Source organism: Humulus lupulus, chromosome 6 (assembly GCF_963169125.1).
Source record: "Humulus lupulus chromosome 6, drHumLupu1.1, whole genome shotgun sequence".
Lineage (NCBI taxonomy): Eukaryota > Viridiplantae > Streptophyta > Magnoliopsida > Rosales > Cannabaceae > Humulus > Humulus lupulus.
This window is the reverse complement of record NC_084798.1, coordinates 218,087,966-218,115,895: the sequence shown is the minus strand read 5'-3', so window position 1 is coordinate 218,115,895 and position 27,930 is coordinate 218,087,966. Positions and strand designations below refer to the sequence as shown.

At 35.4% G+C, this 27,930-nt stretch overlaps 4 protein-coding genes, 1 long non-coding RNA gene and 1 pseudogene across 14 annotated transcripts in view; all 6 read right to left on the bottom strand.

Moving 5' to 3' along the window:
* Positions 1-867, bottom strand: part of LOC133783339 (putative disease resistance RPP13-like protein 1) — a 34,442-nt gene extending 33,575 nt beyond the window's left edge. For 3 of the 9 annotated variants that reach the window (XR_009870857.1, XR_009870858.1, XR_009870859.1), the window contains exon 1: positions 278-621. The gene's annotated coding sequence lies outside the window, so the exon portion shown is untranslated. Of the gene's footprint in view, positions 1-277 lie in introns of all 9 variants that reach the window. The other 6 variants (XR_009870856.1, XR_009870860.1, XR_009870861.1 and 3 more) reach the window with 4 other exon arrangements.
* Positions 868-10,081: 9,214 nt separating this feature from the next.
* LOC133783342 (putative disease resistance RPP13-like protein 1) lies at positions 10,082-13,214 on the bottom strand. The gene has a single exon (XM_062222955.1). The coding sequence runs from the start codon at positions 13,174-13,176 to the stop codon at positions 10,090-10,092; it is 3,087 nt and encodes a 1,028-aa protein (XP_062078939.1). The 5' UTR covers positions 13,177-13,214; the 3' UTR covers positions 10,082-10,089.
* A 5,247-nt stretch (positions 13,215-18,461) lies between these two features.
* LOC133784515 (uncharacterized) lies at positions 18,462-20,532 on the bottom strand. The gene is made up of 4 exons (XR_009871381.1): positions 20,505-20,532; positions 19,093-19,310; positions 18,814-19,004; positions 18,462-18,720 (listed from the first exon to the last, which is right to left on the bottom strand). It is a non-coding gene; the product is annotated as an uncharacterized LOC133784515 (long non-coding RNA).
* A 561-nt stretch (positions 20,533-21,093) lies between these two features.
* Positions 21,094-22,713, bottom strand: LOC133786078 (putative disease resistance protein At3g14460). Its single transcript, XM_062225292.1, has one exon. It carries the CDS (start codon positions 22,711-22,713, stop codon positions 21,094-21,096), a length of 1,620 nt encoding a protein of 539 aa, XP_062081276.1.
* A 19-nt stretch (positions 22,714-22,732) lies between these two features.
* On the bottom strand, positions 22,733-24,018 carry LOC133786077 (putative disease resistance RPP13-like protein 1; annotated as a pseudogene).
* A 2,719-nt stretch (positions 24,019-26,737) lies between these two features.
* Positions 26,738-27,930, bottom strand: LOC133784514 (uncharacterized). 2 transcript variants are annotated; one of them, XR_009871380.1, is made up of 4 exons: positions 27,643-27,930; positions 27,354-27,458; positions 27,133-27,243; positions 26,838-27,003 (listed from the first exon to the last, which is right to left on the bottom strand). XR_009871380.1 is itself a non-coding variant. In XM_062223828.1 (2 exons), the coding sequence occupies exons 1-2, from the start codon at positions 27,462-27,464 to the stop codon at positions 26,809-26,811; spliced, it is 306 nt and encodes a 101-aa protein (XP_062079812.1). In that variant the 5' UTR covers positions 27,465-27,568; the 3' UTR covers positions 26,738-26,808. The 2 variants fall into 2 exon arrangements, 1 of the variants encoding a protein (XP_062079812.1); XM_062223828.1 differs by lacking the exons at positions 27,133-27,243; positions 27,643-27,930 and having other exon boundaries at positions 26,738-27,003; positions 27,354-27,568.

Genomic DNA, 27,930 nt, shown 5'->3' with positions numbered 1-27,930 from the left:
AAGAATAATTTTAAAAAATAAAAGAAAGTTTTATATTTATTTGTACAATTGCAAGTACATAAGTTTCAAATACTCTGTATTAAATAATAATAATGAGACGTGGATGGTTTGAGAACAAATAAGCTAAACACCAAATTCTTAGTCTCATTAGCTACTTATATATACACAATATTTATTATTTAATTAATATTATATACAGAATATTTTTACTAATGCAATCTTTGAATTAATCTATAAATCAAAATATATTTACAAAAATAATGACAAGGAAAGTTACCTGCCGCCTACTTGTCTCTTATTAAATTCTGTTTCTTCAGTTCGTATGTTAGGAATGTGTTGAACTTTGGGCCAATCTTCCCCTGTTCCTTCCTTGCACCTGGGAATTAGCAGACTGCATCCTTCTATGGACAAATAAGTAACACTCTGGGGCAGTCCTGCTGCTGGTAAGCACTCTAGCTTTTTGTAGAGTCCAAGAACTTTACTTAGCTAATTGTTTAGTAGTATTATAGTATGTTTAGTGTTATCATTGTTACTTTGGATTTTTGGTTCAGACCGGGAGTTATTTGGACACTCATAGTAGTACTTATAGATTTTCTAAGTTTAACCTATAGTTTAAGAATATTAAGTATAACCTAAGGTTTGATTAATGTGTCTGATATTAAGGAATATATTATTATATTATAAGGTTTAGACATCAACCAATAGGATTTTAAGCACATGTTTTGAATGGTAATTAAGGATTTAGTATTTTTGAGGATTAAATTAAATAAGGGTAAAAGTTTTAATGTATAGGGTCAGTCAGCAGCTTTGAGCACGTTGAGGGCTTAGTCAAGGCTGTTTACTCCATTCAAACTCAGCTAAAAATGTGTAAATTCGTGTTTAAATATTCAGCGTATGCCGATATATCGCAGCTATAGGGGGCGATATGTCGCAGCACGTAGATACGGAAAACACGAATCGATGCACGGTCGCCTCGGGAACAAAGGTCCAGGCGATATATCGCCTATAGGGGGCGATATATCGCCTCCACCAGCATGAATTCAAATACATTTGAATTCTTTTCCCTTCAGCCATTCAAACTCCTTCAACAGTCCAGCATCTTCTGAACGAGTCTTCAGCCTCTGCTGAACGATTATTCAAATGATTTTCACCTAAAAAGCCATTATTTTTATTCAAGTAAAATCAAGATATTTTCATTCCCAAACTCTATAAATAGGACCTAGTACCCAGCCATTATTCACCATTTGCTCTAAGTTCAGAGGCTGCTAGTGTTAAGTGAGTGTGAGAGTGTAAACACTTGGTTTGGGGAAAAACTATAAGCTTAAACATCATAAGCTTATCAAACACTTGGGAAGTGAGTTCTATAGTATTTCGGTGGAGGTTAGATTGATCTTGCAATCTTTGAGGTAAACCCAAAACTCTAGTCCTTTCTGTATTCTATGTTATTTCTTTTCTCAAAACCTTCTACTCAGTCCCCTAACCTTATTCTTATTTTTGGTTAGGGAATCCAAGTTCTTAAGCACTTAAGTGGTGGTAAGCATATTTTCGTTTAATGGTTTAGTCTTCCTATTCTCTTTCATTTCATCTCCTTTCTTTAGACTCACCCTTGTTCATTGTGGTTTTAGGAGTGTTCCAAAAGTCCTAACTCAGTCCATTTTATCCCGGTAACTTTGGTAAGGAAAATAGGCTAGAATTAATATGTTATGTGCTTATGTTATCTATATGTTTATGTTATTAAAAGTGTTATGATATGTATATGTGTATGTAGGCTTGGGCATATGACCCATATGACTAACAAGACCCCAAATGGGTTATGGGCATATGACCTACTTAGCTAGTAGGACCCCATTAACCCCATGGGCATATGCTTGTTTAGTCTATGGGACCCCAAGTAATAATGGCCATTATAATAAGTGTATGTTATATGTATTATGTTAAGTCTTTATGTTTTCTTATGAAATTATGTATGTGACTTTGTGTTAGATTTTCCTTACTGGGCATTAGGCTCACTCCTTTCTGTTTATGTGCAGGAAAATAAGTTTAGAGGCGGAAAGATTCGTGACGCTTGGAGAATGTGTATCGATGAGGAATGGAGTCAAGGGGCCGAGCGTTATTCGATTCGAGGATATAGTCTCCTTTTATGTTTTTATGGTTTTTATGTGTATTTTCCGCATTATTATGAAATGTATTTTATTTTAAATCTTGTTTTGTTTTAAAGACAATGGGATCCCAAAATCCTTCTTAGTATTCTGTTTATTTGTAAATAACTCTTATTTTTCAAGTTACTCAATAAATTATGGTATTTTCGTAAAAATGTAAGTTTTATGTATAGTTTCGATAATGGTCCAATTAGTCTAGATTAGTGGGTCATTACAGTTGGTATCAGAGCAAACGGTTCCTTCGCATGAAGTTCTCCTCGATACACATGCTCAAAGCTCCGAATCGGACCGCCAAGTAAGTGTTTAAGTTACAAGTTACAAGTTACTTTGTCTATGTGTATAGCTAACAACTTTAGTGTTTATGTTTCAGTTAAAAATGAATGGAGCTTTAACCTACCAAGATATCCGAGCCATTAAGGCCTTAAAAAGAATAAGGGAGCCAAGAAACACCATAGGAGCCTTAGAAAGGATTACACGAAGGTTGCTTTTGTTTCACCAAGCAATAGGTGGCCTTCAAGAGGCTAAACAAATAATGCTAAGATCAACGGAACAATATGTATTAGTGATTAGGTTGTTTAAAGATTTCCATCCTGTAATAGCAGCCTTAGAAGAAATATGGGAAGAAATGAATGATGAGGATGAATCACCATTAGCAATGAGATACTACTTCCTCTTAGTTAGGTTCACCGCAAAATTTGAATTTCAATTCACCAAGGAGCAAAAGAATAGGATTCTCACAAACCTTCCTAGAGGGCATTTTGATGCTCATGATAATGATGACTATGAGGCTATAGATGATGATATGTTAGATGACGGATCAGATGTAGAAGATCCCGATTTTTAGATTAGTAGTTTTTATTTGTTTTATTTACTTTTATGTTATGATTGTAATAAGTGAAATTGTTTTCCAAATGAATAAACATGCTATTTGAATATCATGTGTGAGTTTGAATTTTTTTCACAATCATAATAAATACTAAATAAAATGAATAATGACTGAGTTCGGTGAGGGTGGATACGAATCAATGAACCTGGTTTCCTTGTTGAGAGTTAGGGGGCCTTAGTAGTGGGAACGATTTTACTGATCCCAGCCCTCCCTCAATATGGTTAACTTTGGAACAAAGGTAAGTTTCGAGCCTGAGAATTAAGTCATATAGGATTATTAGAAACACACTTAGAAAATAAAGATGACTTGTTTTTCTAAGTATAGAAACCCACTCTAATAATAAATAAAGACCTATATAATTTTTCATAAAAAGTCATAATAAATAGGTCCGAGATATGTTTGTTTTAGAATAAGTTTTTGCCTTAGAGCCTATTAGGAAAAAAGTTCTAACATGTTTCTTTTAACTGTTAGAACTCTGCTACGATGTCTCTCCGAAGATCTGCTCGCACCAACGGGAACGCTTCCAACGATGTTCCAGCGACCAATGCGGTCCCTACCGTTCGCCGAAGGAGAGTGCGTGTTACTGCTCGCCGCAATGCGCCGGCACAGCCAGCTGACAACACTGCAGAGATTGCCAGACTGCGACAGCAAGTTGAGGAACTTCTGCAGCAACAACGCCAACAGGCTCAATCTCAGCCTCAGCCTCCGCCACAGCCACAGCCGCAGCCGCAGCCACAGCCAATGGCCCCAGCACCCCAACAAGTTGGTCCGTATGGGGGATGGCCTATGACGAACTACGCTCCTTATCCTGTACAGCATATGGAGCCAGTGTACGAGAGGTTCCGCAAGCAGCACGCTCCGAACTTCGAAGGGACTACGGACCCCTTTGAAGCAGAAGAATGGCTAAGGAATGTGGAGCCGATCCTAGCCCACATGAACCTCAATAATGCTGACCGCATATCCTGCGTCTCATCTTTACTCAAGAAAGATGCCAGGATATGGTGGGATTTGGTCCAGCAATCCCACGATGCTGCCACTATGACGTGGACCCGATTTGTGGAGCTCTTCCACAAGAAGTACTACAATTCAGCAGTGCTTGCTACGAGAGTTGAGGAGTTCACCAATCTGAAGCAAGGGAACTTAACAGTGGCGGAATATGCTCGTCAGTTTGATCGCTTAGCCAAGTTCGCGGCAGAGTTAGTTCCGACCGATTATCTGAGGGTGAACAAATTCGTGAGAGGACTCCGACCAAAGATTGAGATGGGGGTGAAGCTAGCAAACCCGGGAAACACTTCATATGCCGACGTTCTTGAGACGGCAATTGAAGTAGAAAGGTTGCAAGCCAACGTGAGCAAAGAAGAAGCCAGCAAGCCGGAACCTAGGCAGCAGAGCCAACCTCAGGCCAGTCGGAACAACAATCAGTCCAGCAACAACGGTAACGGACAGAAGAGAAGGCATCCTGACAACAAGCAAGCCGACAACAATAAAAGGGCACGACCAAGTAATGGGGGAAATAGGTCGGGCTACGTGGAATACCCGCCATGTGCCAAATGTCAGAAGAAGCACCCCGGAGAATGTCGTGCCAACACCAAGGAGTGTTTCAACTGTGGTCAAGAAGGGCATCGTAAAAGAGACTGTCCTCAGCAAAAGCCGGAAGGAAAGAAGGACGAAAAGATGGTTCCTGCTCGGGTTTTTGCTTTAACCCAAGGAGAGGCGGATGCTAGCAACAAGGTGGTCACAGGTCAGGTTTCCATCCTCAATAAATTATGTCATGTATTATTTGATTCGGGAGCCACCCATTCGTATATTTCGTTAGGAATGATAGATAAACTAGACAAACCTAGTGAAAGATTTAGAACTAGGTTTGCAACCGAGTTGCCTTCGGGCAAAGTAGTTCTATCATCACGAATTGTACGAGGCGTACCAATCAAGATTAAGGACAAGGAACTAGAAGGAGACCTGATAGAGCTGGTGATCAAAGACTTCGACGTCATACTAGGCATGGATTGGCTAGCACGGCATGGCGCAACGATCGACTGCAGACGCAAGAAGGTGACATTCGATACTCCTGACGGCCAGAAACTGTGCTTCATGGGACAAGCTTCAGGACTACGCACACCGTTAGTATCATCTCTCAAAGCTCAGAGAATGATGGAGAAAGGATGTCAAGCATTCTTAGCCAACATCACGAATGTGGAGAAGGAGACATCACTCAAAGTTGGAGATGTTCGAGTCATACAAGAATTTCCAGAAGTTTTCCCCGATGACTTGCCAGGATTGCCGCCAACTAGAGAAATAGACTTCACGATAGAATTAGTACCGGGCACCGAGCCTATCTCTAAGGCACCATACCGGATGGCACCTACGGAACTCAAGGAGTTAAAGACGCAGCTACAAGAACTCCTAGACTTGGGTTTCATTAGGCCAAGCCATTCACCATGGGGAGCTCCGGTACTATTCGTGAAAAAAAAGGACGGAAGTATGCGCATGTGCATAGACTACCGTGAGCTGAATAAAGTAACGATTAAGAACAAATACCCGCTACCTCGGATTGATGATTTGTTTGATCAACTCCGAGGCGCGACTGTATTCTCTAAGATCGATTTACGGTCCGGGTATCATCAGCTCAAGGTAAAGGGGGAAGATATTCCTAAGACAGCCTTTAGGACTCGTTATGGACATTACGAGTTCTTGGTTATGTCTTTTGGTCTTACTAACGCGCCAGCCGCGTTTATGGACTTAATGAATAGGGTCTTCAAGGACTACTTGGATAAATTCGTCGTTGTGTTCATCGACGACATTTTAATTTACTCCAAGGATGAAGTGGAGCACGAGGAACACTTGAGGATAATTTTGACGCGATTGAAGGAGCACCAACTCTACGCGAAGTTCAAGAAATGCGAGTTTTGGCTCTCACAAGTGGCGTTCCTCGGGCACATCATATCGAAAGACGGAGTTGCAGTAGATCCATCGAAGGTAGAGGCCGTGAAAGATTGGCCTAGACCAAAGAACGCGTCGGAAGTAAGAAGCTTCTTAGGGCTAGCAAGTTACTATAGAAAGTTTGTAGAGGGCTTTTCTAAAATAGCCACTCCACTCACCAACCTGACCCGGAAGCAACAAAAGTTTAACTGGAATGATAAGTGTGAGGAAAGCTTCCAGTTGCTTAAGGATAAGCTTTGCTCAACACCAGTACTTAGTGTCCCAACACCCAACGACAAGTTCGTTGTCTACTGTGATGCATCAAAGTTAGGATTGGGATGCGTACTGATGCAAAATGACAAGGTGATAGCCTACGCGTCACGTCAGTTAAAGGAGTATGAACAACGCTATCCAACTCACGATATGGAGTTGGCAGCGGTGGTCTTTGCGTTAAAAATCTGGCGCCATTATCTTTACGGAGAACGGTGCGAGATTTATACGGACCACAAAAGTTTAAAATACTTCTTTACTCAGAAGGAGCTTAACATGAGGCAGCGCCGGTGGTTGGAATTAGTAAAGGATTACGACTGCGAAATCCTATACCACCCGGGGAAGGCAAACGTAGTTGCCGATGCACTTAGCCGAAAAAGTTATGGGAACTTAGCAGCCTTATCCGGAATAGAAAAGCCACTACAGCAGGAGCTTATCAGTGCCGGAATAGAAGTGGTTGTAGGCAAGCTGGCTAACTTGTCTATCCAATCGAATCTGCTAGAAGACATACGGAATGGTCAGAGACATGATGATTCACTAGCAACGCACATGAATGCAGTCCGAGAAGGCAAGACTACAGATTTCTCAATATCCAGTCAAGGTTTATTGAGATATAAGGATCGAGTATGCGTGCCAGACGATCAGAGTATTAAGAAGACGATCCTAGAAGAAGCGCACAGTACTCCGTACTCAGTTCATCCAGGGTCTACCAAGATGACTCATGACATCAAGGCAGTCTATTGGTGGCCAGGGATGAAGAAGGACATAGCAGAGTATGTATCTAAGTGTCTGGTATGCCAGCAAGTGAAGGCGGAGCATCAGCGACCTGCAGGATTATTGCAACCGCTTAGCATACCGGAGTGGAAGTGGGACGATATAGCCATGGACTTCGTGACGGGTCTGCCAAAGACAAATAAGCAGCATGATTCTGCTTGGATAGTCATAGATAGACTAACCAAGTCGGCTCATTTTCTGCCTGTTAAGACTTCTTATACGGCAGACCAATATGCAGACATCTACATCCAAGAGATTGTACGATTGCATGGAATCCCCAAGACGATAGTATCAGATAGAGGATCAGTGTTTACGTCAAGATTTTGGAGAAGCTTACAGCAAGCCATGGGTACTAAGTTAAGTCTTAGTACAGCTTTCCATCCTCAGACAGATGGGCAGTCAGAGCGTACGATTCAGATTTTAGAGGATATGCTACGCGCATGTGTACTTGACTTCGGAGGATCGTGGAACAAGTACTTGCCGCTGATCGAGTTCTCGTACAACAACAGCTACCAGTCGACGATCGAGATGGCACCTTATGAGTTGCTATATGGAAGAAGGTGTCGATCACCGTTGCACTGGGACGAGGTAGGAGAAAGGCAGCTTCTAGGGCCCGAAGCTGTTAGACAAGCACAAGAAGCAGTAACGCTTATTAGACAGCGTATGCTTGCTGCTCAAAGCCGACAGAAGAGCTATGCGGATACCAAGCGACGCGATGTGGAGTTCCAAGTTGGAGATCAAGTCTTCCTGAAGATATCTCCTATGAAGGGTGTCAAGCGGTTCGGGAAGAAAGGCAAGCTCAGTCCCCGATTCTTAGGTCCTTTTGAGATATTGGACAAAGTGGGACCAGTTGCGTATAGACTAGCCCTACCGCCAGCACTAGCCGATAGTCACAACGTCTTCCACATCTCGATGTTACGCAAGTATGTGTCAGACCCATCTCACGTCCTCAAGTACGACACCATAGCACTCCAGAAGGACTTAAGTTACGAGGAACGACCGATTAGCATCCTAGATAGGGGGATGAAGCAGTTACGGTCCAAGAGCTTTCCTATAGTTAAAGTCCTATGGAGCAATAGTTCTGAACGCGAGGCAACGTGGGAGTTGGAAGAGGACATGCAGAGCCGGTATCCGGAGTTATTTGGTAAGTAAATTTCGAGGACGAAATTCTTTTTAGTAGGGGAGAATTGTAGAGTCCAAGAACTTTACTTAGCTAATTGTTTAGTAGTATTATAGTATGTTTAGTGTTATCATTGTTACTTTGGATTTTTGGTTCAGACCGGGAGTTATTTGGACACTCATAGTAGTACTTATAGATTTTCTAAGTTTAACCTATAGTTTAAGAATATTAAGTATAACCTAAGGTTTGATTAATGTGTCTGATATTAAGGAATATATTATTATATTATAAGGTTTAGACATCAACCAATAGGATTTTAAGCACATGTTTTGAATGGTAATTAAGGATTTAGTATTTTTGAGGATTAAATTAAATAAGGGTAAAAGTTTGAATGTATAGGGTCAGTCAGCAGCTTTGAGCACGTTGAGGGCTTAGTCAAGGCTGTTTACTCCATTCAAACTCAGCTAAAAATGTGTAAATTCGTGTTTAAATATTCAGCGTATGCCGATATATCGCAGCTATAGGGGGCGATATGTCGCAGCACGTAGATACGGAAAACACGAATCGATGCACGGTCGCCTCGGGAACAAAGGTCCAGGCGATATATCGCCTATAGGGGGCGATATATCGCCTCCACCAGCATGAATTCAAATACATTTGAATTCTTTTCCCTTCAGCCATTCAAACTCCTTCAACAGTCCAGCATCTTCTGAACGAGTCTTCAGCCTCTGCTGAACGATTATTCAAATGATTTTCACCTAAAAAGCCATTATTTTTATTCAAGTAAAATCAAGATATTTTCATTCCCAAACTCTATAAATAGGACCTAGTACCCAGCCATTATTCACCATTTGCTCTAAGTTCAGAGGCTGCTAGTGTTAAGTGAGTGTGAGAGTGTAAACACTTGGTTTGGGGAAAAACTATAAGCTTAAACATCATAAGCTTATCAAACACTTGGGAAGTGAGTTCTATAGTATTTCGGTGGAGGTTAGATTGATCTTGCAATCTTTGAGGTAAACCCAAAACTCTAGTCCTTTCTGTATTCTATGTTATTTCTTTTCTCAAAACCTTCTACTCAGTCCCCTAACCTTATTCTTATTTTTGGTTAGGGAATCCAAGTTCTTAAGCACTTAAGTGGTGGTAAGCATATTTTCGTTTAATGGTTTAGTCTTCCTATTCTCTTTCATTTCATCTCCTTTCTTTAGACTCACCCTTGTTCATTGTGGTTTTAGGAGTGTTCCAAAAGTCCTAACTCAGTCCATTTTATCCCGGTAACTTTGGTAAGGAAAATAGGCTAGAATTAATATGTTATGTGCTTATGTTATCTATATGTTTATGTTATTAAAAGTGTTATGATATGTATATGTGTATGTAGGCTTGGGCATATGACCCATATGACTAACAAGACCCCAAATGGGTTATGGGCATATGACCTACTTAGCTAGTAGGACCCCATTAACCCCATGGGCATATGCTTGTTTAGTCTATGGGACCCCAAGTAATAATGGCCATTATAATAAGTGTATGTTATATGTATTATGTTAAGTCTTTATGTTTTCTTATGAAATTATGTATGTGACTTTGTGTTAGATTTTCCTTACTGGGCATTAGGCTCACTCCTTTCTGTTTATGTGCAGGAAAATAAGTTTAGAGGCGGAAAGATTCGTGACGCTTGGAGAATGTGTATCGATGAGGAATGGAGTCAAGGGGCCGAGCGTTATTCGATTCGAGGATATAGTCTCCTTTTATGTTTTTATGGTTTTTATGTGTATTTTCCGCATTATTATGAAATGTATTTTATTTTAAATCTTGTTTTGTTTTAAAGACAATGGGATCCCAAAATCCTTCTTAGTATTCTGTTTATTTGTAAATAACTCTTATTTTTCAAGTTACTCAATAAATTATGGTATTTTCGTAAAAATGTAAGTTTTATGTATAGTTTCGATAATGGTCCAATTAGTCTAGATTAGTGGGTCATTACACTTTTCCAAATAAAGAAGATCTAATTGACGAAGGGAGGTGAGGTGTTGAAAGCCTTTGCTGTTAAGAGCTTTGAGGTTATTACATTCAAAGATCTTAAGACTTCTTAAAGATGGTGGGAGCAGCCATTCCTCTGGAAATGAATCCACCACTTCTCCACAATGCCAGAGTTCTAAGGAAATCAATGATGGGAGTCCTTGTAAATTCCATTTCATGCGGTTTTCCATGAGCTTATCGCATGATGCGATGCGTAGACGTTGTAAAGTAAAAGGCAATCCCATTTCTGAAAAAGTTTCCAACCTTGAGCAATGCATTGTGTTCAACAAGTTGAGGGAAGGATATGGAGAGTCAATGTGAGTACTTGTTGGAAATATAGTTACCAATTCATCGCAAGATGAAATATTGATATATTCTAAAGATGGAAAATTACACATAGGTAGCGCCACACTCAGCTTCCCACAGCTGACTAAATCAAATTGCTTTAAACATTGAAAAATCTCACATCTTTCGTCACTTGTATTAATAAATGACCAATCCAGCATATCTATATGATCAAGCCATAATATTGCTAAGAATGGAAAGGGCTTATTCAAAGAAATACTACGAAATTCATCATGCTTATCAAGACAGGAAACACCAAAAACACGAAAATCTATCAGTGAACTTAGCCGCCGAAATGATAACAACGACAAGCAAAGATTTGTGCACTGTAGCTTAACTTTTTTCAAGTTACAATATGATGGATGTGTTACCCAATCTGGCAAGCTTGTACCGTTATAACGTCTGATTACGAGTTTCTTTAAATTTACATGTGGTTGGAGTGCATCAAGAACTTCTCTTTCCTTTGTGGAATCATCTGCCTCACCATTCCAATCAAGAATGAGCTCATTGAGATACTTTTTGTTCTTCAAATTGCCTTCCAAAACATCACTCACTTCTCTAACATGCTCAAGCCCTGAAATCTCCAAGCGTTCATGCAAATTATCCAACTTTCCCAACTCTTTGATCCTGGACCCATCATTTTTACACACAACAAAATTACTTAACCTCTGAAGATTTATCATATCACAAATCTTCGGTGGCATCTCTTTTAGAGGAGTCCATCTTGTCATAAGATGACGCAGGTTGACTAACTTGGAAATGTTGGTAGGCAATTGTGTGAGATTTCCACAACCTGACAACAAGAGTGTTTCCAAATTGTACAGCCCACAAACTGAATGAGGTAATTCCTTAACTTTCGTGCGAGACACATCCAAATACCTGAGATGTTTTAAATTGCCAATTGAATCATGCAAGTCTGTGATACATGATTCTGACAAAGAAAGTGATCTTAAGTATCCTCCATCCTTGAGCACAATTTCAAGCTTTAATTGTGTCTCTTGCCATGGAAATCTATTTCGCAATGGTAAAGCTAACAAGGTGCGCAAATACTTCACTCTAGAAAAGTTGTCAAATTCTACTGTATCTTTTAAGTCTTTCATGTATGATAGATGGCGTGTCTTGCTACCAATTAGCTTGTGGAAGTCATTACAACTATCATAAATAGAACAACACTGACCTGATACATACATAGCTAGATCATGCATAAGATCGTGCATAGAGAGAGAATAGTGTCTGGATCTTTGGAAAAATGATCTTGATATTAAAGCACTCATGTACTCTTCTCCAACATCTTCAATCCTTTTTCCTTTTTGAGGTTGTAAAAGACCTTCTGCCATCCATATTAAGATTATTCGTTCTCTGTCACCTTTCCAAAATTCATAATCTTTGGGAAATATCGAGAGAAAAGAAAAACATGGCTTCAAATGAGGAGGTAGAAATCGATAGCTCAACCACAAAGCTGGAACAATTCCTATGTCACGGCAATTGGACAACTCCCAGATATCACTTTGCAGTACATGTCTCCATTCTTCACTAGTGGACATAGATCGTAAAAGTCCAGCCATCGATTTTACAGCCAAAGGAAGACCCTTGCACTTTTTTACAATTTGCTTTCCGATTTCTTTCATGTCTTGATGTTCCTCATTGGAGCGTATATTATCAATGACGTGTTCTGCAAACAACTTCCAACAATTTTTGAAAGATATTTTTTTAAGCTCGTAAGGCTGAACATGCATCGTCCTCATCATCAAAGCAATATCTTTGCTACGCGTGGTCACAATGATCTTACTTCCTTGATCGCCAGATTGAAAAGAGCTTTTCAAAGAGTCCCACAACAAATAATTTTCATTCCATACATCATCGAGAACAAAAAGAAACTTCTTCCCTATCAAAGCATTTTTCAATTTATTTTGAAGTTGATATAGCTCCTTTGCTTCGCAACTTGTTTCAGTGATTGCCTCAAAAATAAGTTTAGTTATTTTCAAAACATCAAAATCTTCGGAGATAGTTACCCACACTTTCAAGTCAAAGTGTTGTTGGACAGTGGTATTGTCATATACACTTTGAGTAAGTGTAGTTTTGCCAATACCACCCATCCCTATTATAGGAATTACGACAATCCTATGGTCACCAACATCATCACACAATACTCGCTTAACAAGAGCATATTTATCATTATCCCTTCCATAAACCTTAGAATCATCTAACAAAGGTGCAGGTGGTCTATGTAATGTTGTTTTCAGCTCAACTTTTTTCAAACCAAGATGCTCTGTTTGGTCTAAGAGATTCTTTAATGTACTAGTGATCCCTTCTATTTCAGATTTCACAGCTATTTCAAATGAATTATAAATTCTTTTGAAAAAGTTCAAGGACTTACTTGCTGTGCTTTCAGATTCATCTTTCTCCATCTTGAGTCGCAGGGCTTCAGTGTTGATCTTGTCCATCACATGGTCTGCTTCATAAATTACTTCTTTGAGATCTTCAAGCCACTTCTTCACATTCTTGTCTCCAAGTTGTTTCTCCTCGGCATCGTTAAGTAGAACATTAGCGGACAGCAACAAAGTCTTCAAGTTTTGGAGAATGGCTTCCTTTCCTTGAAAGAAGTCAGTGACCTCTTGAGAATCAAGCCTATCAAAGAGGACATTGAACAAAGCAGAGAGAAGAGCTCCCCCCACTAAGTCAGCCATGGTTTCAGATTCTGGTGATAAAATAAAAGAAATCAATACGCAGGGAAATAAGGAGGTTGTGTGTATATTTTCTTTGTATGACTGATTATATAAAGGTCCCGCGTGTATAGATTAGATGATAAGTTTTTATGGTAGTGAATGAACTAAACTAAAAACCATGACTTTTCTCTAAAGATACAAGAATGATGAGCCTACGTCTAAACACCAACCACCACTCAATGGAGTTCCAGATATTCTTATATTTACACCATACTCCAATATACCATCTTATACCTTGAAGATGGTGTCTATTTTCGCTCACTAATATTGAATTCTATGCAGTTTAGCTCACTATTTGGATCTCAATCTCAAGAATATTTTGCATTATATAGATCTCGTGTGACTTGACTCAATTGGTGTGGATCGGATGCCCGCAAATGAATTGGCTCATGATATCATGACAAGAATCATGAGACTTATTCTAAAAATCAATGAGTTATTAGTAGAGTTAACTATGTTATTATTAATTGCTCAATATTCTTACACTTATTTTACGTGACGCACTATACTCCAATAGAAGTATTTTTTTTTTTCTTCTTTTCATTAATTCTGCCAATTAAAGTGTGATGGTTCCATAAAATTGCCAAGAGAAAAGTCTCCACGGAAAATGAGATTTTTTTTTTTAATTACGTTAGTGAAAACTCTCTTTAAATCCATATTTTTATATTATTTAAGGGATTTGAATTCCTGACTTTGAATTAGCCGAAGCCTATTTCTAAAGGAATTTACAGAGCTAAGGCCACCAATACAATGTTGAAAAAAAAGTATATGGTTAAATGAATGAAATATTAATATTAGACGATAAATTTTCTCTATACACTTAGCTATATACAAACTTCTGTATAAATTCTTTATTGTTTCAGTACTATTATACATACTTATCAATTAAAGAAATTAAAATAAAGAACTACATTAACATCAAATTACTCTAACACATTAGCCTAATAAAGAACAAATAAAATAGTGAAGTAAAAGAACAAGATAGGAGTTTAATTGATTTAGTCCCACTATATCAATCAAATTCAATACACCCTCAATGATTTCAGCAATCTCAAATAGAAAACCTCACTATTATGTATTTATATCATAGAAGTTTGTCACTATTTGTTGCTCGGATGCTTTGTGTTCAAGAACAGAACCCAAAGTACCCGAGCAACAAATCAAAATTAAACTAAAGAAATGGACGCCAAGGTTTTTATACTGGTTAGGTAAATTTGACCTACATCCAGTTAGAGCATTATTCTCAAAGTCGTCAAGTAAAAGATTTGCAATATATAATATGACTAAAGTTTTATATGACTTTAATAATAATTAAAATATAATGGTATGGTATGGTAATATACTAAAGTGTGTTTTGGTTGGAAATCTTTTGATTCTGTCTTCTTCCTTTGTTGCCTTGCCTTATTTTTTCTTTGCTAATTAACAACAAATTTTGGGCTTTGGCCCCTAATTAACACTTATCTCTTATTTATGAGGTTGGAAATTAATATTATATTTTCTTCGTTATATCTAACATATTATTATCTTTGATTAAGACACTATTGGATCACCTCATTCTACACCACATTAAAAATAAGAATTTTAAAGGCTTACTGCTGATTTTCAGCAAATGGGACGGTGTCGCTCTCAGTCTCAAGTGTGTGGCCATAATAATAATAATAGTCAAAATCATCTTTACTATATATATATATATAAATTCTCTCAAATTGGAAATAAAACTTAAGATAAAAAGGGTCATTGGCACCCCAAGGGTGTTATACTCTATTTTTTTTATAATAAATCACCAAAACATTTATTCCTCTGTTTTACCTCTAATTTTTATATTACACCATACATCAATTTATTTGTATTTTTTTTACATCATATAAATATTATATCTTTAAATATTTTTTATTAATTGAAATAAGAAAAAAAAAAGGAGAGAAATATAAAGACAATAATAAAAAAGTGGAAATTACATATGGCTTTTTTTTTTTTGCCTTTTAACTTTTTTTTATGGAAATTTTGAATTGTTTTTATGGCTTTTATTTTAATTTTTCAAATATATGGTGTTATACCCAAAAATTGGAGATCAATGACGTGACAATAAATGTGACAAGTGGCAGTTCATGGTCAGTAAAAGACATATTAATAATCAATAAATACATTGACTCCTGAGAGTTGTGATAAATGGACCCGGTAGACTGACGAAGAATTTGGACTGCTTGAAAGATGTCATAACCAAGCCAAGTGCACCTTGGTCCGAGGAGAGCTAAGGAGAGTGCATCCTAGGAGGCTAAGGAGAATGCATCCGAGGAGAACTCAAGAGAGTGGTCCTAGGAGACCCCAAGAGGGTGGTCCTAGGAGACCCCAAGGATTTGGTCTGAGGAGAAACATGGCATGCTAGAGAAGAGTGTCATGTTAGAGGAGAGAAGTGCATGTCCTACCACCATGCATGTCCTACCACCATGCACGTCCGACCAACAAATGTTTGTCCTACCACCATGCACATGTTCGACCAGCACTTGCATGGGTGGTCAATAGGAGGTGGATCAACTAGCTAGAGGAGACTAAGTCAAGATTCCCATAAACAACTTCAACAAGATATGCGGGAATCTCTCATTCTTCCCACAAATAGGGGGTTTGTTACATTTTGAATTTTGAATGTTTCTTTGTAATTTAAATGTAATAAATATAATAAAATATCCCGATTCTAGGGGATACCGTATGTATGACCCTAAGCCTATAAATAGAGGGCTTATGGGATGAGAGAGGGGCTTCTTCTGCTTCTTCTTTCTAGAGAGAGAAAATTTGGGTCTGAGTATTCTAGAGAGAGAAATTTGGGTCTGAGTATTCTAGAGAGAGAAAGTGCTGTCACTTGAAAGAATTATTGTATTTTTGCAATATGTACTGAAGAAACTCAGTTGGCTCAGTCCATCTGATCTTGAGTACAGAACCATAAATCACAACTATAAGTGGATTAGGCTATTACCGACAATCGAGGTTGAACCACTATAAAATCTTGTGTGTTCTTTATTTTCTTTATTAAACTGTCTGTGTCGTTTACATTCTCTTGAAGGCTATATCGTTTTTGATGTTCTCACGTCGTTGGCTAAAAACACAGTCAACATATGGTTTTTTATTTCCCATATAAATAATTAAGTTTGGAATTAAGTCATAGCTTTTTTCACATTTAAGTTTGGAATTGTTTTAGTTATTGATTTTTGAAAGTTAATTTTTTTAAGGCTAGATCTATGGCAATGCCATATTTTTATGAGTAAAATACATTTTATATGAGATTTTTAATAGTGTGCAAAAATATGGATTTAAAAAAAAAAATTAATCTATGACGTTTTTTAAGAATTTTCACTTTTATAAGTTTATTTTCCCATATTTTTTTTTATAAAAGTTGGGTTATGCCATAGTTTTACTCTTATTCAACTTTTATTAATTTGGAAGGGTATGTTTGTAATTTAATTATTATTTTTTAGCTTATTTATTTATTTTTATGTTACTAATTTTATATGAAATTTTTCTTTGGTTATTTTGCAATTTTTTTTTGTAATATGAATTGTGTTTATTATTTTTTTATTTATTATAAATATATATTTTTTTTAGATTGTACGTTTTTTTTTTTTTCAAATCTTAGTTAAGGTAAAATATATATATAGGCACCCAAAAATATATATAGGCACCAGATTAACTAAAAAAATTAACACTTTTGTCATTCTTTAATTTATTTTTTTGTTAATTTTAATAATTTTATTTTGTCTTGTTTTCAAAAAAAATTTAAAATGATATATAATATCATTAGTAAGTCAAGATTTATATAATATCATTAGTAAGTCAAGATTTATTTTAAACCTACATATATATAGAGAATCAGCAATACAATCTTTGTTACAGTTGAAGATCTTCAATGGTTTATTGGTACCAAACTCTCTCACCAAACTCACTCTTTCTGTACCCTTAGAACCAAACCAGAGAACCCCTTGTACAACCACACTCAAAGCGATCTTCTTTCTACAAAGATGTGAAATACAATACTAATCTGAAACTAAGATGATGAACTGAGTTAGTGTGCATAGGCAAAGTCAGCGGTAAAATCACTGCTTGCTGGATGTGTTCTGGATGACTAGTAATAAGGAAAGCTCATGATGATTTAGCTCAAGTAACTTCAACAAGCTTGTATCAATGTTCAACAAGTTTAAGCAATGCTCCCACTACTTCCTTACAAGCTTCTACAGTTGCCATGAATTCAGCTTCAGATGTGGACAAGGCAATAACTTGGTACTGACGAGGCTTCCAACTCACTGTGCTCCCACTATTGTAATAACATAGAAAGTGAGAGACTTTGTTGAATCTTGATTTGAAGCAACATCAGAATCTACAAACCCTTCGAGCCATATCTTTCCAGCATTTTTCTTGTACACCTTACCATGTGTGCTTGTACCTTTGAGATACCTCATTGACCATTTCACACCAAGCCAATGCTCGAGCCCAGGTTTAGACATCAAGAAAACTGAGGGCATAAGCATTTTACATACATCAAACAACCAAGTGCGGTGCATATGGGACTTTATCCTTGTCTTTTACAGTTTTACTTCTGCTTCAGTTTCAGGACATTGATCAGCTGTGAACTTTAAATGACCATCATGCATCTTAAATATTATTAGAACCTTTTCTGTGTAATTTGCTTGCCTTCCTGCAGATTTCGCTCTGTTAATCTCAGTCACTAGTCATAATAATGGCAACAAATTAAAGAGAGAAATACTGAGCAAATTAAGCAAGGCTATATATATAAATATATCCCACAAACATGAGAGTCTGCATTGTCTCATTGGCTGTATAATAAACAATGCTGTGTTCCTGCAAATCTATTCAAGCATGATTGGAAAGAGAAATTCAGAAAACCTGTAAAAATAATTAACTATTCTAAAATAAAAGAGGCTATTGATTATTTGATTAATAACAACTTGGACTCTTAAATTGATGTAGCAAATGTACACTTGTATCACAGTGAGTTGAAATAGTATTGAGGAAAAATAAAACAAATCAGTACAAAAGAATAATGACTTCTACTAATACTGACTTTGAATTGATCTTGAAATCAAAATACATTCACTGAATAAATTGAAATGCAAAAAGAAAGTAGGTTTTACCTGCTGTCTAAGAATAATGACTTCTACTAATACTGACTTTATTCAGTTAGTGTTTTTTAGCTATGTGTTGAATTGAATCATATGCCAATCTTTATTCACTTGGGAATTAACAGTACATTCTTTTATGCACAAAGTAGTAAGACTTCGAGTTGAAACCAAGCTGCAGTCTTGATGTTTTTTCCAACTGTCAACAAACTTCCAACTAATTTTAGAGTCAAGATTATTCAAAACTCAAACTTGTAATTGAGGCATTGTAGAAAACATCATTACCAAGTTCTGTGTTGATGATATGATCAATGGTTGAAAGTAACCACCATATATGCCATGGAAAAGTAGAAACTTGGCCAATATTTGTGCCAACTAGCTGAAATTAGAGTAATAAAAAGGATATCATATTAGACCAAAAGAACAAAAGACATGAAATATCAAACTAGTAGTTCTTGAAGATTTTTATGACCTGAACAAGGAACATGGATTGGTACAAATCTTCATGTAAGGACCTGTATAGTTTGAAGTCACCCAGGAACATGAGAGCTTGTGAGATGCTGATATAATTAAATAGCCACAGGTCCACATTAGCAAGAGGCCTCCCAAGGTATATGTAACAAATGATCAACTCTGTAAACACTGACATTCATCCTTGGTTTGCTGCACATTATTACATTTTTACAAGTTATACAAGATTGAAATCCCATGTTTTTTTTTTTCCAGGTTAGCAGTTTGGACTTGACTTTACCATGTTTGTTGCGCCTTGTTGAATAATCCCAATTGGTAAAGAGAAGAAGAAAGGAAACTCCACAAGCCATTAGGAGACTCCCCAATGGGACTTGGTGCTGTTCGCCAAAAGCAAAATTGAAAGACCAAAGAGCGAAAGACATCATAAGACTGAAGAGCAAAGTCGAGAAGGATTCCAATGAAGGCAACACCAGTCCCTATGTGATGTGGTTCTCTGCTCTAAGAACATATAGATAGAAAAATATAAGAAAAATAGATGATCAATGCCAATGTATTTATTGGCAGCAAAACTTTGAGTAGATATGAGTCATTCAAAGAAAAGTATGCATATTATACCCCTAATATATGGTTTTATCTGATGCATGGCTACATCTATGAGGATTGGGTTATATGAACAAATTTAGAAAGATTACAAAAACAGTCTTTCTCATTGGCCAAATACCCTACAAACCAAATTAATATTTGTCATATTGCCTTGTAAGAAAAGTAAAACTAAAAAACAAGGACCATAATATTGTCATCCATTCATAATAATATACATGAAATTATCTTAATAAATATGTAATTTCTTTGGTCAAGAAAAAGACTATGAAAATTAAAAAAAATAAATTGATAAGATAATATTAGGTGAGATTGATAAAAGGAAAACAACTTCGTCAATAATATATTTTCTTAACAATAACATTCGCAACTCATTCATAATGTGAAATTATCAGTCATTCCTACATCATGGATAATAAATTATCAGACTTTGATGAAAATTAGGAAAGAAAATCAAAGGGAAACCAGTAAAAGCATAACTATGAGTTTTCTAATACAAATAAATGAAATGATCATAAAGATTACAACACTATCACATTCTCACCCACAAAACATTATGAAGTTGTTTGGTAACACTTAAAAAAATAATTTTTTATTTAATTAATTAAAAATTTGAAAATGAAACATAAAATAGTGTTTCATAGCTCTTTTTTTATTTATTATTTAAAAATTTTTTAATTAAAATTCATTAAATTTTGAAAATAAATTTTTTTCACTTTTAAAAATTTTTCAAACCGTTTTTTTACTTTTTCATTTTTTTTTTCTTCTCGTCTTCAAATCAACACTTCATGTTATATTGTTAAACAAAAAGTAAAAATAAAAGTTACCAAACGTATTTATAATTTTTTGCTTTTAAAAACAAAAAACACAAATAGTTATCAAACATACTTTTTTAAAAAAAAAATAAAGAAACAAAAATACAAATAATATTTGCATTTTTGTGTTTAAAAAATTCAAAAACAAAATTTTTATCAAACCCAACATATGAAATCACGAAAGATGATTCCAAGCAATAATGTTCACAACAATACGACAGCCAATCTCAGTCACAAGTCATAACTCTGTTATAGCAGCAAAGGGAGAAATACCAACCAAATTAAAGAAGCCCAATCAATCACCAATCCACGTACGATAATAAGCAATTCCCCTGCAAATCTATTGATTAGTACTCTTGAAAATAGTAGCTTAGAAAATCAGTGAAAAAGAATCATTTTTAAAAAATAAAAGAAAATTTTATATTTATTTACAATTGCAAGTACATAAGTTTCAAATACTCTGTATTAAATAATAATAATGAGATGTGGATGGCTTGAGAACAAATCAGCTAAACACCAAATTCTTAGTCTCATTAGCTACTTATATATACAGAATATTTATTATTTAATTAATATTATATACAGAATATTTTTACTAATGCAATCTTTGAATTAATCTATAAATCAAAATATATTTACAAAAATAATGACAAGGAAAGTTACCTGAAGCGTAAGTCTTCCTTATTATGTTCTGTTTCTTCGGTTAGTATGTTAGGAATGTGTTGAACTTTGGGCCAATCTTCCATTGTTCCTTCCTTGCACCTGGGAATTAGCAGACTGCATCCTTCTATGGACAAATAAGTAACACTCTGGGGCAGTCCTGCTGCTGGTAAGCACTCTAGCTTTTCCAAATAAAGAAGATCTAATTAACGAAGGGAGGTGAGGTGTTGGAAGCCTTTGCTGTTCAGAGCTTTGAGGTTATTACATTCAAAGATCTTAAGTCTTCTTAAAGATGGTGGGAGCAGCCATTCCTCTGGAAATGAATCCACCATTTCTTCACAATGCCAGAGTTCTAAGGAATTCAATGATGGGAGTCTTTGTAAATTCCATTTCATGCGGTTTTCCATGAGCTTATCACATGATGCGATGCGTAGAAATTGTAAAGTAAAGGGCAATCCCATTTCTGAAAAGGTTTCCAACCTTGAGCAATGCATTGTGTTCAACATTTTGAGGGAAGGATATGGAGAGTCAATGTGAGTACTTGTTGGAAATATAGTTACCAAATCATCGCAAGATGCAATATTGATAATTTTTAAAGATGGAAAATTACAGATAGGCAATGCCACACTCAGCTTCCCACAACTGACTAAATCAAATTGCTTTAAACATTGAAAAATCTCACATCTTTGGTCACTTGTATTAATAAATGACCAATCCAACATATCTGTATCATGAAGCTCTAATCTTGCTAAGAATGGAAAGGGCTTATTCAAAGACATACTACGAAATTCATCATGCATATCAAGACAAGAAACACGAAAATCTATCAATGAACTTAGCAGCCGAAATGATAACAATGACAAGCAAAGATTTCTACAGTGTAGATCAACTTTTTTCAAGTTACAATATGATGGATGTGTTACCCAATCTGGCAAGCTTGTACCGTTATAATCTCTAATTTTGAGTACCTTTAAATTTACATGTGGTTGGAGTGCATCAAGTACTTCTCTTTCCTTTGTTGAGCTATCTGCCACACCGTTCCATAAAAGAATGAGTTTATTGAGATACTTTTTGTTCTTCAAAATGCCTTCCGAAACATCACGCACTTCTCTAACATGCTCAAGTCCTGAAATCTCCAAGCGTCCATGCAAATTATCCAACTTACCCAACTCTTTGATCCTGGACCCATCATTTTTACACACAACAAAATCACTTAACCTCTGAAGATTTATCATATTACAAATCTTCGGTGGCATCTCTTTTAGAGGAGTCCCTCTTGTCATAAGATGACGCAGGTTGATTAACTTGGACATGTTGGTAGGCAATTGTGTGAGATTTATACAACTCGACAACAAGAGTGTTTCCAAATTGTACAGCCCACAAACTGAATGAGGTAATTCCTTAACTTTCGTGCGAGACACATCCAAATACCTGAGATGTTTTAAATTTCCAATTGAATCAGGCAAGTCTGTGATACATGATGCTGACAAAGAAAGTGATCTTAAGCATCCTCCATCCTTCAGCACAATTTCAAGCTTTAATTGTGTCTGCTGCCATGGATTTGTATCTCGCAATGGTAAAGCTAACAAGGTGCGCAAATCCTTCACTCTAGAAAAGTTGTCAAATTCTACTGTATCCTTTAAGTCTTTCATGTATGATAGATGGCGTGTCTTGCTACCATTTAGCTTGTGGAAGTCATTACAACTATCATAAATAGAACAACACTGACCTGATACATACATAGCTAGATCATGCATAACATCGTGCATAGAGAGAGAATAGTGTCTGGATCTTTGGAAAAATGATCTTGATATTAAAGCACTCATGTACTCTTCTCCAACATCTTCAATACCTTTTCCTTTTTGAGGTTGTAAAAGACCTTCTGCCATCCATATTAAGATTATTTGTTCTTATGCCGCGGCAATCGGACAACTCCCAAATATCACTTTGCAGTACATGTCTCCATTCTTCAGTAGTGGACATAGATCGTAAAAGTCCAGCCATCGATTTTACAGCCAAAGGAAGACCCTTGCACTTTTTTACAATTTGCTTTCCGATTTCTTCCAAGTCTTGGTGTACCTCATTGGAGAGCCTATATTATCAAAGACGTGTTCTGCAAACAACTTCCAACAATTTTCGTAAGATATTTCTTTAAGCTCGTAAGGCTGAACATGCATCGTTCTCATCATCAAAGCAATATCTTTGCTACGCGTGGTCACAATGATCTTACTTCCTTGATCGCCAGATTGAAAAGAGCTTTTCAAAGAGTCCCACAACAAATAATTTTCATTCCATACATCATCTAGAACAAAAAGAAACTTCTTCCCTGTCAAAGCATTTTTCAATTCATTTTGAAGTTGATTTAGCTCCTTTGCTTCGCAACTTGTTTTAGCGATTGCCTCAAAAATAAGTTTAGTTATTTTCAAAACATCAAAATCTTCGGAGATAGTTACCCACACTTTCAATTGAAAGTGTTGTTGGACAGTGGTATCGTCATATACACTTTGAGTAAGTGTAGTTTTGCCAATACCAGCCATCCCTATTATAGGAATTAGGACAATCCTATGGTCACCAACATCATCACACAATACTAGCTTAACAATAGCCTCTTTATCATTCTCCCTTCCATAAACCTTAGAATCATCTAACAAAGGTGCAGGTGGTCTATGTAATGTTGTTTTCAGCTCAACTTTTTTCAAACCAAGATACTCTGTTTGGGCTAAGAGATCCTTTAATGCACTAGTGATCCCTTCTATTTCAGATTTCACAGCTATTTCAAATGAATTATAAATTCTTTTGAAAAAGTTCAAGGACTTACTTGCTGTGCTTTCAGATTCATCTTTCTCCATCTTGAGTCGCAGGGCTTCAGTGTTGATCTTGTCCATCACATGGTCTGCTTCATAAATTGCTTCTTTAAGATCTTCAAGCCACTTCTTCACATTCTTGTCTCCAAGTTGTTTCTTCTCGGCATCGTTGAGTAGAACATTAGCGGAGAGCAACACAGTCTTCAAGTTTTGGAGAATGTCTTCCTTTCCTTTAAAGAAGTCAATGACCTCTTTAGAAGCAAGCCTATCAAAGATGACATTGAACAAACCAAAGAGAAGAGCTCCCCCAACCATTAAGTCGGCCATGGTTTCAGATTCTGGTGAGAAAATATGAGAAATCAATACGCAGGGAAATAAGGAGGTTGTGTGTATATTTTCTTTGTATGACTGATTATATATTGATCTTATTTTAAATTCATCATATGAATAGACGGTATATAGGTCCAACCGTCCATCACGTTTAGACGATTATTAAATTAAAAGATACTGTCCAATTAGTCTTTCTTGTCAAATAAAAAATAGAGTGAGATTGAGAGATATGACTCATGAAAAAATAAAGCTAAGTAGATAGTTGGAAGAAGTTGCCAAGAAAAAAAAATTAGCCTTTATGGTATATAACATATGATAATTCTAATGGCTCTACCGCAGTCTCATTTTTTGTTTTTGGTATTTTGAAAAAATTATAACCCAATTATTTTTTCATGACATTGTCTATTTTAGTTGTAGCAGGTATCACACTAATTTTTCTAGAAATTCTGAATAATTTATAGTACCCAAAACAGAACTCAATTAGTATGTTTTGCACACGTATAAAAAAAACTTAGTCACATGTGCAATTGACTGTTTTAACTTTGATTTGGGCACGATAAATTATTTGGAATTTCTTAAAAATTAGTGAGATGTCTGCTATAAGTATAATATATACGGTCAAGAAAAAAAATTAGTTATAAATTTATAAAATACAAGATATAGAAAACGCCCATGTGGTAGAAGCATTTTCTATGCCCCAGGAAAGAATTATCCTATAATATATGATTATAGAATACATTTAGTATTTACCATTAGATTGGCCTGAAGCTTTACTTCAAAAAACTCTTCAAATTTGAAGAACCACTCCCATAAAAACTCTTCCATTAGGAGATTTAGATGTAAAATGAAGATTCATTTTAAAGATGTAATTGTGCTTCTTCCATCACTTAGAGCTTCTTAATTTTATTTTTTAAAATATCTCACAAATATCCCACTTTATTTGTTTTACATAACATTTTTATATTACATCATGAGATTTTTTTTTATTTTCTTTTACATCATTTAATTATTATATATTTAATACTTTTTATTAATTAAAATAAGAAAAAAAGTAGCAAATAAATAAAAAGTAGAGAAATAGAGAAAGAAAAAAGAATAATTTTTTTAAAAAACATTTAAAGTAGCACTAAAAACGAGAAAAATCTAGGAAATTATTATTTTTTAATGAAGGGATATTTGCAGTCAAAATATTTAAATTATTGTTTTCATAACACTTAAGTACCCAAGTTATTTTTTTTACGGTGAAAGTACTTTCCATCCATGTTTTGGTGTAGTTATCTGTTTCGTCGTAAAATCCACCTACATGGTATGAAATTGGTATATAACTTCGATACTTTTATTGCAAATTTCTCTTAAATTGTGTACTGTCACCGCAAACATTTTTTAAATTGGGTATTTTCGCCAAATATCATTTCAATTGGATACATTTGCCTACGTGTTATAGATAAACTTAACGGTGAGAGTTGATGCACGATTGCACCAAAACATGGACGGAAGATACTTTACCACAATTAACTCCAAATAACTCTTTTATGAATAATATAATTTTAATATATTATTTAAATAATGTAGAGATAAAAATAGAGTAGTTGATGTAAAATATAAAGTAAAAGTTTGGTGTAAAATAAAAAAAATAGAGTTTTGATAATAAATTTTAAAGTACAGACAAAAGATGCTGATGTGTGACAATTAAACATGACAAGTTGGTGTCCAAATCCAACATATTTATTATATAATAATATTAAAATATATGCATGATAAAATTAAATTAGGTGCACCCACTCCAACTTTGTCTCTCTCTCTCTTATCATACATATATTTTAATATTATTATGCATAACTACTTAAAATAATATAAGAGTGAAAATAGAGAGAGAGAGAGAGAGAGAGAGAGAGAGAGAGAGAGAGAGAGAAAAGCTGTAGTGGTATGGGAAATTGCCAAGAAAAGTTAGCCTTCAGAACGTTTATCAATATTTAATTACCCTAGCAAGAGCACAAAGACATTAGACACATCATTATGGGATCCAACTACTACGTTTCAATGATAAGATCAAACAATATTTATTATTATTATCGTATGCTTTTAATAGAGAAATGCACAGAGGCACCTGTAATGGCCAACACCATATGACACTACAAGAAAAAATGCTTTTAATAACACCAAAAATGTGTTATCAAAACCTATGATAACATTTTCTGATGTGTTAAGATAGACTATGTTATCGTAGGTCAGGGTACTTTACATAACACTTTATCAGTGTTATACAGATGTGTTATTGTATTGTCAACGATAACACAATTTCTATGTTATTTTAATATATAGATAAGTGTTGAATTATGTTATTTATAGTCGATACTATAACACTTTTTTTGTGTTATACTACACTTTAGTATAACACTTTTTTTGTGTTATACTACACTTTACTATAACACATTTTTTGTGTTATATAATGAAGTTTGCATAACACAATTCTTTGCATAAAAAGTGTTATTGTAATAAATATTATAACACAATTTTCGTATTATTGTTATATTTAGATATGTTTAAATTCTCGTTATATATTTTATTTATATAACACTAATTTATTCTATTATATTTTAATTTTTTTATATATTTAAATTAGTTTTCTAATATATACTAGCATCAAATGAACTTGATTTTCAAATAACAAAAAGTAAAAACATTCAACATTGTATTAATAATCCACAAATTAGTTTAAAACATACAAAATATTCTTTAAGTATTCAAGGAGTCTTAAATAGTCAACATAGTTAAAAGTTACTACTTTCAACACAAAATATTCTTATTGATATGACTGTCAGAATTTACAACATAACAAAGTACTGCATCTACAAGGCTTGAACTTTTAGACTCTACTGGCCCAGAGGAAATCTCAATTGCTGGCAGCTTCCCATCACTAGCATTACCTGGTTGGACGTCCATAAACTCTTTGGTGGCAAATACAACAATAAAAAAAGCAGGCTGTATAGAACACAAAGTTCAATATAAACAGTTAATGAGAAATCCCAAAATGAAACAACAGAAAATTACTTAAGAGTGATACACTTATTGACACCAGAAAACATATACAAATGTCAAAAAGTAGCACACCTGATAACGAGCAGCAACAGTGAAAAGATTGACAGTAGCAACAAATAAGTCTTCATTTTATTCAGATTGCTCTAGTAGAATAAAGCTTACAGAATATTTCAAATCAGCAACCTAGACGGTGTATTAATTAAAATATATTAAATGAGAAACAATGGGTCAGTTGTTCAAATAAAAAAATTAATGATCAAGAAAGAAAATGGATTAACTCGAACACGCTATACCTGTTTATCATCTAGACCAAAGCTGCTTGCAGAAAAATATGGTGGCAAGAAATCTGCTGTCATCAACAGCATTGACAGTACTTTAGTGGCTCCAATCTGTATGGCCTGCATGGATAAGTTAAAACTCCTTAGTAAAATGTAGTAAAGATTGCCAAAAATATAGGAATAGCCAGTCTACATACAACCATTAAACCATAAAAGGGGTCCAAAGCATATAAAGGGGCTAAAATCAGTGAAGAAACAAAATTAAATAGAAAATTCTGACCAAACAGAAACAGAGTATTCAGACCTCCAATGCTTGTGAAGTCCTGCAAACAATCCGAAAAAGAGCACTATGGATTGAAGAATCAGAAGTAGCATGTCCCAGATGACCCCAACCAGCTTTCCAGCGTATGATGTCAACGCGATACCTTTTTTAATCAGTTTAAGAACCTAAAATAGATTTTTTTAAAAAGAAAGAAAATCAGACTGGCCTGTAAAGAACAACCAGTCTTTAAACAAGACAAACAAAAACTGGGAAAAAAAAACAAAAGTGGAAACAAACAAATTACCCTGTTTCTTTAACTGTCCCAGGTCA

Bases quoted from the DNA above. Each gene is read 5' to 3' on its own strand.
- LOC133783342 (XM_062222955.1), bottom strand. From the start codon at position 13,176: ATGGCTGACTTAGTGGGGGGAGCTCTTCTCTCTGCTTTGTTCAATGTC.
- LOC133786078 (XM_062225292.1), bottom strand. From the start codon at position 22,713: ATGAGTGCTTTAATATCAAGATCATTTTTCCAAAGATCCAGACACTAT.
- LOC133784514 (XM_062223828.1), bottom strand. From the start codon at position 27,464: ATGCAGGCCATACAGATTGGAGCCACTAAAGTACTGTCAATGCTGTTG. The intron at 27,004-27,353 runs GTATAGCGTGTT...TGTTCTATACAG, and splicing joins TTGGTCTAGATGATAAACAG to CCTGCTTTTTTTATTGTTGT.